General features: G+C 41.3%; 1 protein-coding gene across 5 annotated transcripts in view; it reads right to left on the bottom strand.

Moving 5' to 3' along the window:
• LOC108025200 (protein tincar) overlaps nucleotides 1-10698 on the bottom strand; it is a 63415-nt gene that overhangs the window by 9668 nt on the left and 43049 nt on the right. For all 5 annotated transcript variants that reach the window (XM_017095520.3, XM_044093156.2, XM_050888662.1 and 2 more), the window contains one exon: nucleotides 5490-5724. In XM_017095520.3, coding sequence (XP_016951009.1) covers nucleotides 5490-5724 — 235 coding nt within the window. The remainder of the gene's footprint in view (nucleotides 1-5489; nucleotides 5725-10698) is intronic.

Below are 10698 nucleotides of genomic sequence, written 5' to 3'. Positions count from 1 at the left end.
AGCTTTCTTAAGGATCTAATTAGTTTACTTTATGATTTCGCTCGCGGCGTACACATATAGCACCTACAAAATGGCCTAGTTAATAAAGCAGAGACAAAAAAAAAGAAAGCGGAAATTTGCCAAGTTAACACTTTCATAAAATAATTTATTAGTCGGGTTGCTTTAAGGACATTTACCCAGCGGGCGGTTTGGAAATAAAAGAAAGCCGCTGAAATGAGAATTGCTGGGCAAATATTAAAGACAATGGCCCAAAAGACCCAGAGACGAAGACAGCCCCGAAAACCAAGAAACACGAGCCGAGGCGGGCTTACAACAATGGCTGCCATAATAATATGTCGTTGCTGCCGTTGTCGTTGTTGTAATGGCTAAGACGATGCTGGCAAGTGGCTCGTAAAACCGACAACACTGAAAATCTCAAGATTAACCCGGAGGCCTCCCATCACAGCCACCCAAGCCACCCAGGACACCCAGGCCGCCCAACACCACCCATCCTCCCTCTTGATTATGCCAATGACAATAACACCAACGAGCACGAGAACGAGAGATGCCGGAGCTCTGGGGATAAGAGTAATGAAAATGCGCAAATCCAACTCCGGCCACGCCCACCGGTGGCGGGGACTTCCCGCTGCGGTAATAGTTGCGATAAGACGGGCCCACATTATCCCAGGATCCAGAGCCCAGAGCTCGGAACCCGGAGCCCAGAATCCACCACCTCATCCCAATCGCCGGCCCTTCCTGCAGCTCAAACTCGCGCTCGTTAAGTCTTTAGCATGAATAATGATAAGTTCTCCGGCTGGAAGCTAAGCCAATCTACAGTCGCGGTCAGATGAATAGCTGTCTCGCATTTGTAAAGGGGAAATACTTTTACCTAGACCATAAGACACTTGCTTAAATATCGACTAATTAGGTTTATTTTAAAAAGTAGAAAATGTATCTCTTAAATAAAATTAATCCTTTATAGTGTCATGAGCCCGTGTTGAACCTCAATTTTCAGCACTTGCAAATGTTTTTTTTAACCTTTTTTACGCGCACGTAACAAAGTAACCTACAACCATGGAGTATTTAATAATTTGAGAAAAATCGTTATTCATTTAAAAAAAAAAGTACACTCCCTACAAAAGTATTTCAAAATAGTTTACAACATAGTTTTTTTTTTCGTTCAAATATTTTTTTTAAATTCAATTTTTTTATTTTTATACTATACTTTTAAAGCTAACTTATATTTTTAAGACCAAAAGTAAAAACTATGTTTTATAATATTGCGAATCAGGTTGCTGGCATATTATTTTGACCGCTGCTGTCCCTCCTTACCACCCTCAACGGACAGTCCGGGGCCAATGTCTTGAGCCACTTCCGGAGCCCCGCCGAGAAGGCCGCCCACTTGTACACCCCTATCCATGCCTCCCCCCACCCATCCACAAACCTCCTCCTGATAATCTGAGCCAGCCTGTTTAGCAGCCTTTTATGCGCTCAATATGGCGCTGGACTGGGGCCTACTGCTTTCCATCCAGTGTGCCCCGGCCTTTCCCCGCTTGCCCCATTCTCATCAGAATTTTCATTTGTTTTTCGCCAGAAATGTCTGCATTAATTATTTATGAATGCAGGATGGCGTATAAGTGATTTCGCCATAAAATTGTCCGTCGTAATGATTTCGGTGTCATCTATTAATGAAATTAATTAACGAATTGTGACCACTTCCTTCCTGGCCCTCTTCCCTTGAGCACCTAACTTTTTCCTGGTACTTTTCCCACTCTGCCAACAACAGCTGCAGGTCGTTGAGAACTTTTTTATTATAATATTTTAATAAGTTTTCCTTTACTTTGTTATGTAAATGAGGCAGATGGGTCAGTGGGTACGTAGAGAACAGGCTATTAAAATCTTGAAAGAATCTTTAGCTTAGGTTTGCTTGCACATTTCCATTAAATAGTGGTTATGACTAGCTGGAAACTTAACCATCCTAAATATTTAGTTACCCTCTTAGGCTTTATCTTTCTATTGTTTTATCTTTACCACCTTACTTTTATAAGTTCTTCATTAGGGCATAATTTACAACTTGCAAAGCGAACACTGCGTATACTTAATTTCTTGAAAGTCGTTAAAGTTCCTTGTGAATTTAATGAAACGTAATCATGAAATGCATTTGAGGCCATACTTTCCACTCCTTTGAAGGCTTTCCCACCCTGCAGCGTTTTTATGCGAGTTGCTCGAAACTTTTAAAAGCATTTTTTATGATTCGCTCCGCCTAATTGCTTCATCTTTCTGTGGTCCCCGATATTATGCTAATACAAAAGTTCCGAGGGCATCTACTTATTACTTTTTTTCGCCTTTTCCCAATCATTGGCTGTCAATCAGGAAAATGCAGCAATTTTCTAATTGCTGGCCGAGAATCATAATTCTCCAACTTACAGGCATAAGCGCATCATCGTCAGCCTGGGCGGACAGGCCAATCTTGGCCAGCTTAAGTCTTTAAGGATGTCAGAGGCGTTGACAAATTGCAGGGGACAGAAGGAAAAGGAGGGGGGGAAATGGAAAAAGAAGAAAATGGAGAAAAGCCAGGCCAGTCAGTCGAGCGTGAAAATGGCGAAGAGAAGTCGCGAGACAAGGCGTTGCACTTAGCTTGACCAGCTGGCCTCTTGACCCCTCACGTACCACCCCCTTTTCCAAGTGCAACTTTAGCTCTGACTGCACATTTTATTTGTGCCAATGATTTTCTAATTTAAGAGCGGGTGGAAAAACAATTTCTCGACCTCCCCAGGACATGGTTCGACCACCATTGAATGTCTGTCAGCGACAAGAGATCGACTTTGTGGCATCGAACCAGGAAAAACAAGAGGAAAAAAAAGCGTCGACAACGAAATTAATTGAAAAATCACATAGGGAGGGAGCTTGGAACCAGCATGCAAGTCAGTGAGTCAGTGAGCCAGTCGGCGAGGTTTTAAACCCATCGCGTCATGGTTTTTATGATGCCAATCCAACCCATCGCTGCCGCATTTTTAATTTAGTCCGCGTGGCAACCATGGACCGTCGATGTGGCTGGATGCCATTGTCTTCTCTCCCATCCCGTGGTGCAGCCATCCACTGTTTCACTTCTGTTCTCCAGCTCCCAGTAGTTCAATAAACTGGCCAACAATTCCGGACCAACTGCTGGCCGGGGACTGCGACTCGTAGCCACTTTAAATGTAGTAAATTTTGATTTGCCTGCCGATTCTACTGCTATAGCTTTCCATCATTGCTTCGACAGTCGCGTTTATTTTTTCCACCCCGCTTCTGCAATTTCAGCCGCCCATTCGTGGCCATTTAGCGAAAGTTTGGGCTCAAAAGGGTATGTGTACTTTGTAAAGCGGCTTAGGAAGTTTAAGTTCTGGATTAACCGGTTTATATTAAGTGGTTATAATTTTAACTTTTTCTGTAGGTTGGTACAGATTTTTGTTTATTTTAATTTTGATTTTTATCTTCTTAAACCAGCGCTTGGCATCCTCTCAATGAGTAAAAAAGATTACCGCCACACGAACCGTGTACAATGGTTGTTGAAGCATTTCTTTAATTGCTTTAAATTCTATTTACTTATATTATACTCAACCTTTAACTATTTAAAATATATTACAAATATAAAAATACTTTTTAAATTATGTCATTATTAAATGATACCATTTATTTATTATTGCGAGTGTAATTGTGGCCAAGCTATGTGGATTCAAGACTATTTTAATAACCCAAATTATTTACAAGTTGTACACCAAGACTATTTTGATAACCCAATTTATTTAAATATTTTGTACTAAGGGACATATTATTTATTTAATTTTTTTTTGGGACACCTTTATTCGCTGTGATCCAACCTGTTGTGAGTTCCCCGCGATTACTTTTACCGGCCTGTCATTAACTGTGGAATTAGTTTACTGTGCTGTGCGACGACGGCCTCATGTGAGATTCAACAGTACACAGAGGGGCAAACAGTGCAAGAGGAGCTCCTGGACCTGCTCCTGCTGCTGCTCCTGCTCCTGCCGGGATGATAGGCAAACAGAGGCCTGTCGATGTGGCCCAGGACTCATTCGACTGGTGTCCTGCTCACAGTTGGCCAACATTTGCACAGTTTTGGGTCGCTTGGCTGGCTTCCGCTGCCGCTGCCGCTGCCGTTGCCTTGTTATTAACATGGCTTATTGCTGGCCATAATGGGTGCACCTCCTCCCTGTCAACCTTTTACCACCCCCTGCTCGTCCTTTTCCCCGTCCTGTTTTTGGTGTGTGTGTGTGGCTGGTGTTTACTCCTGTGGTTGTTAGCCTGTATGCTCGCTCGTTCGTTTATGTTTTTGTTTGCCGAGCGCTGGTGCATACCACCATACAAAGATATACTATATAGTATACATTTGTATATACTCTGTAGATGTTTGGCCAGCAGATTTCCCCAGCGATTGCCTTTGAAGCTGCCGCTCCAGCTTTGTACTCCTTGGATTTTTTTGCCTCGGTTATTCCCCCAAGATCACTTTGTTAAGCGTCCTTCAGAGTATCCTGCTACTAAACTTCTTGGTTAAACAGTTTGCCCATTTCCCACTCATATGGCAACGAGTTTAAATTGGCCTGCTCTGATTTTCCCCGCGTCCCCAGAGTGCAGAATGAAAATTGCAGACAATTGCAGTTCGTTTTAAGCACAATAAATTGAATTAAAACACGGAATGGCAAACGCAATTGTGAATTGATGGCATGGACAATGGAAATTATGATTGATTTAAGGCCCACCCACACCCACGCCCACCCACTCTCGCAGGCCGGGAAACTTCAACATGCACTCATGTTCATTTTAATAGTTGTCATCAGCGACAGCGCCAGTGTCATCGCACCATCAATATGACAATGTACAACGTGGCGTATGCTTGACAACAATGAAAGTGGGGATAAATGCAATTCGTGCTCGGCAACAATGTGCCCGGGTTATGCTACAGAGCCCCCTCCCCAGGATTTCCTCTTCCGCGGGAAGTGCATAATCGACAGGCAATAAAAAAATAGCTATAAAGCGACTCCTGGGGATCAAAAGTTTGAGTACGCTTTTGGTAACAGCTTTCGAAGGACTAGTGTGGTACTGAAGGAAGTGGTTTTGAGTGGAAAACACCATAAATTTTAAATGAAAAATCATAAAAAATAGAATGTTCCCTTGCTTGATGCTGATGAAGAATAATGGGTATGGAAAATGGGTAAGTTGAAAAAAAGCTGTGACCAAGATATTTCTTTATACATTTTTGTATACATAATAAATATTATTTGAACAAGAACATTCATTACACAAAAAACTGATAATCATTTTTAAAAGTATTTCAATAAAATAAAGAACGAATTAAGGTGGAAGGCAGGAAACGGAAGTGCACATCTGCAAATGAAGCAACATGGCGTCCGCTTCCTGCCCCGTTTCTGTTGCATACTTATGAGCGCCTTCCGCTTCTGATTTCGCCCATTCAGCGTGTGCAATGTTCAGTGCTTTTCGTTAATTAAACTCACCTTTTGGCAGCAATCCGTTCTCAATGATGCGAGCCTCGAGCAGCAGGCGCGGCAGCAGCAGGCAGAGGGCAATCAGGATGTGGACAAAGGCTGCCGTGGGTCCGCCGTGGGTCCAAAGTGCTCGCAGGGTTCCGCCGCGCGACTCCTCCTCCAGGCCATCATGCGGCGAGAGGGTGCAGCGCCTTTCCCTGGCGCCGGTGGCCAATTTTATACCATCGTTTGCCAAGTTGCCAACCTGTCGAGTAGTCCACACACAAATTTCGGCATTATTAAAATGAAATACACATATATAACTGGGTTACCAACCGATTCATTGGGTTGGAATGGGGGGAAATATAGTTCTCATATGCAAATGATCTTCCAGCTGAGGTGGCTTAACTTAAGCACAACCAAGGACCTGGCAATGACTGTTTATTGATTCGACCTCGCTTTCGCCTCGCCTCATGGGCGGAAATTGAAAATTTCCCAAGACTCACTCAACTTCCTGCCAAATGTGCATGCATATGCAATTTAATTTTCTCAAATATGCGGTGGAATTATTTAGTCTAGCTAAAATGCCAGCAAGCATCGTAACTGCTGAATACAATAAGTTGAAAGTAAGCAATAGTACTTCTAAAAGCTAAGAAGATTTAAACAAAAGCTTTAAATCGAAGCAAATTAAATCAGCAAGTTAAATCATTGGGTTTTAAGTCATTTAGGGATTTTTATGTTGATTCAATTTACAAAAAAAATGTTAAGCCCCATTAAACTTTAAAGAGATTTATGTTTAGTTCAGCAATTTTGCTTTATCATGTAAACAAATACAACATTTAAATGATGTGTGAAAAAAATAAAATTAAGCAAATAGGGGAAAAAGAAATGAATGTCTTTTTTGCTGAATTATTTAGTTTACTTTTTACACAGCTTATTAAAATTCAAAACATATAATCAACGCGTTTTACAGAATTAACAATCAATCCTAAGCCATGCAAGCTGGTAATTAAATTTTCTAAAATCACACATTTAATTAATGCCTGTTCACTGAAACTCGATATCGTATTGCGTTCCTCAAAATCACTGGCTTCTACCATATTCACTGAATAAATTACACGGCATTCCGTAATTGCCTGACCTAAAGGGACTGACAGGACGATATCCTTGGTTGACCGCACACCAGACCAACTGCACTCATCCCGGAGGATAGCCGGGGGCAATTAATAAAAAATATGTATGCCGTGTACAAAAATAAACCGCTAAAACTGTGAGAAAACTTCAATTGAACATGTGTAGAGCAGCAAAAAAAAAGGCAGACAAAAAGAGCTTTCGGCTTGTTTTGTGTGTGTTTTAATGCATTTTTTATGCCCTCAAAATGCGAACACATCGCGATTTGAGCGACAGAGTGAGAGAAAGCAAAGCATTGCGCATACGACGCGTTGGCGCATAACCAACAGCAACAAAATAAAGGAAACGTTGCACGTGACAAATGGCGAAATGAAATATTTATATACGACCACGCGCACACATGCAATATACATGCATCTATTATTTCCCATACATAAACATATACTATATATTCTCACGCTCCCACCACATTTATTTCCGCGAGCTGCAAAAAGCTGGGGAAAGCGGAAAAAAAGAGCATTAAAATCACGTGCATACATATATATAAATAAATGCGAGCTGTCGGGGTTTTAAATTAAAAACAAGCAGACATCAGCATGATGAAGGAGCTGGATCTGAATCGGAATCAGAATAAGGATCTGAGGCAAGAACCCCGACCAGGAGCTGAAAATGGAACCCGACTCGTTCACTTTGTTTTCCTGCGCTCCGGTTTCGGTTTTGTTTCGTTTGGTTTGGTTGGGTTTTGGTTTCGCCTCGTTTCGAGCAACAATGATTGCAATTTGCAAAAAGCGAAGTGCATTCCAAGTGCAACCGGGGAGGGGGCAAAAGGGGGTTTTTAGCTGAGTGCCAGGCGGATAATGCATTTAAATGTGCCTACATCTCGCGGCTCCCTCATCTCTAAATCATGTCACTGTGTGTAGCCGTTCATTAACGTCTTAGACTTGAGAAGGCCTAGCAGATTCCATTATGCCTTGAGCTGCAGCTCATTTTAATTGCAGGTTCAAAGGAAAATTTGAGTAAGCCAGAACAGAAAATTCCCAGAAATTAAGAAGCATAACCAATCGTTATTAAAATGAGTTGGATTAAATGCAGGATAGTAGTTCTATTATATTAAAATTTTAAGAATACCATATGTTATAGAATTTGTTCCTCAAATAAATAGCATGCTCTTAAAAATGTAAAAAGAAAAATTCAAAAAGTTTTCACTGATCTTATAACTTTAACTAGAGATACAACGCTTAAAATGATTAATATGATCCATGAAAATATTATTTTTGCCAATTAGATTTTTGAAAAATATTAATTTATCTATCAGTTCCTAAAATAAGTAATGTTTTAAAGAATGTTTCAAGGAATGCTTCAAGGAATGCTTGAAGGAATGCTTTCTTGATCAAACGAAGAAAATGATCCCAATAAGCATAAGCTAAAGCCCTCAGATATATTTCACTTTTTGGGCATTGAAAAGCAGGTGCCATTTTCAAATTTAAAAAAATATTCTTCTATAAAATTCGAAATTTAAACACACTTATAGCCACCAATGGTAATTAATGGTATATGCAATGGTTTTAAGGCACCCTGCCGCAATTAAACAAAGTAAGCCCTCCCAATAAACATTAGCCATAGCCCCCATATGTTCCTAAGCTCCTCGGCATTAAAGAGTTCCTCGCTCGGGGAACCCCCTGATGTTGGTCAACCATTTCGTTAGGGGGCACTTGCCGCATATGGGGTGCGGTTCCATGCTGCCACCCCGTCGTTTCATTCGTTTAATTTCGAATGCTGTGCAAATATGAAAGTCGCAAAGTTTTCGCATCTCGTTGTTATGGCTGTGACAGTTTTCCAGCCCCTGCCACTTCGCCCGCTTGCCGCCGTTTTTGCCACTTTCCACCGCGTTTGCCACTTTCCAATTGCCGCAAGCCTTATCGCTCGACACATACTCGTACCCCTAGGAGCTTGGACGTAATTGTGACTGCTCTGCTGGTCTGCTGGCATAGAAAAAACAGAAAAAAAACTAAGCAAAAGCAAAAAAAAAGTTCTGCTGCTGTTTCTGTTCCTGTTGCTCGTCCTGATTTTGGTAGTCTGGTTCCTGGACTCTGCCAAAGTCCTGATAGCCACGCCTCAATGGTCAATGTTGGGATTTTAGTTTGCAACCAATTTCTGTTCGTTGTCGTTGCTGTTGATGTTGTTGATGTTGCTGCTGCTGCTGCCTTTTATTAAACGTTCGGCGACGTGTGATGAGGACCTTTCCCTTTCCCCTATCCCCGGCTGTCTGTGTTTTTCAGCTCCCTTTGTCATTCAGCTCGTTGGCGGTTTTGGGCTCTCGGCTGTCAGTTCTCGGTAGTTTTTCCCCCAAATTTCCCCATTTTCCCGCGCTTTCCTCGGCTTTCATCACCCTCTGTCTGGCCGCTGACTGATAGGCAGCTTTTGCCAGCATTTTTTGACTGCTACCGATGATGTTGTTCGTGTTGCGGTCGTCTGGCGGCGGTAAAAGGGAATATTTGCATACAATTTGTATACTCTTTTGTAGTGTCGAAAAGCCAACGCACAGATTTTTCTGCCAGAGCCATGAATATTAATTCGGGAAATCAATGGAAAATTGTAGAGCTTTGAGGTGGAATTTTTATTTCCGCTTTGCCAAACGAAATGCAAAAAATTCAAATTCTATATGTTTTAGAGAATTTAAAGCGGCTCTCTAAAAATTTGCATTGATTGAATGTTGCTTAAAAAGCATTTGAGGATGTCAGAGCTTTATATTCAAAAAACCTTACAAATCAGGAACAGAAATTAACACTTATTCTACTTTAATATTAGATTGCTTTATGTCATTTCATTATTTTTGAAAATTAAATATAAAAAGCTTGACAGTTTCTTTGATACCAACGCTGCCTACAAAATCCATTTTACATTTATTTAAAGTCCAACCATCTAGTCTAGCACTATTTCCGTTACCAAACTATTACCCTTGCCTCCAGAATAATATAATCAACTCTTTCTGAAGCGGTCCGTTCCGTACTTAATGGAATTATTCGGTCGAGGACTCAATAGGAGTGGGGGATGGTGGCGGACAAGTGACGCCGCTTGCAGCTGGCAGACATCCTGTGATAGGATCTATGGTCAGTCTGCTGTCACAGCCAATGGACAGTCTGTGGCGGGCCATAAACTGGAGTCCTCCCCAGCACGCCATCACTCCACTCGAAAGTCCACCAATCTCCCTGTCCAGATTCCGGCAGCTTCCTTTCATTTCGCTTGTTTTAAAAACAAGCCAATTATTTGTGAAAACTTTCAGAAGGGAGAGGGTGTAGAAACAGACCTGCAATGACAGCCACCACAGCAGGATTCGCAACAGCAGACCAAGCCAAAAGTGGCAGGAAAAGCACACTTTCAAAAATTGTGCAAAATAAATTAAATTTTAAATAGCTCCAAAGTTGCAGGATAAAATTTAATTTCAACTAACTGCAAAACTGCAGCATTGTTGAATTTAAACATACATGGGAACTGGTTGGGAATTATAACGTCACCAAGTAAATTATAATTGTGTGACGCTATAATTCCCAACCAGTTAAAGCGTTGTAGGGTTATCTACTGAAATCTCAGACCATGGTCGCACATTTTCTTAATTTTGTCACAAAATTTTGCTTAGAATAAGTCAAAACAAAAAACTAACAAAAAAGAAATTGTTTTTTTTTTAATTTTTAACAAGGTAACCTTTTTCCCCAGTGCAGACGCCATTTACCTCCCTTCCTGTGTCCCTCTTCATATATGTCTTTCATTTTAAGTGGCTTTTACCCGATGCAAGGAGTGAAAGAGTAAAGGGTGGTGGGAAAATGCAGTTTGTCGGTGATTGTATTTTTCTATCGAGCTTTGGCCATCATCGTCTGCCGCACTCATTTATAAATATATGATAAATAAAACACAAACCAGCTATATGCGAGGTATTGGCACTAAACTTGTGGCCTGGCCAGAGGGAAATCGAATAGGGGAAAACCATAATTGCATTTATTATGCTGATAAAAGCAGAGACACTGGGCAAGGGGTCGAAGGGCTAGTAAAGTATGCCACAGACACATTGGACCCACCAATAAAATGTTCCTAATGTGTGTGTGCTACGGAA

Source organism: Drosophila biarmipes, chromosome 3R (genome assembly GCF_025231255.1).
Source record: "Drosophila biarmipes strain raj3 chromosome 3R, RU_DBia_V1.1, whole genome shotgun sequence".
In the NCBI taxonomy this organism is placed as follows: Eukaryota; Metazoa; Arthropoda; class Insecta; order Diptera; family Drosophilidae; genus Drosophila; species Drosophila biarmipes.
Note: the sequence above shows the minus strand (reverse complement) of the source record. Positions and strands in the feature narration are given on the sequence as shown.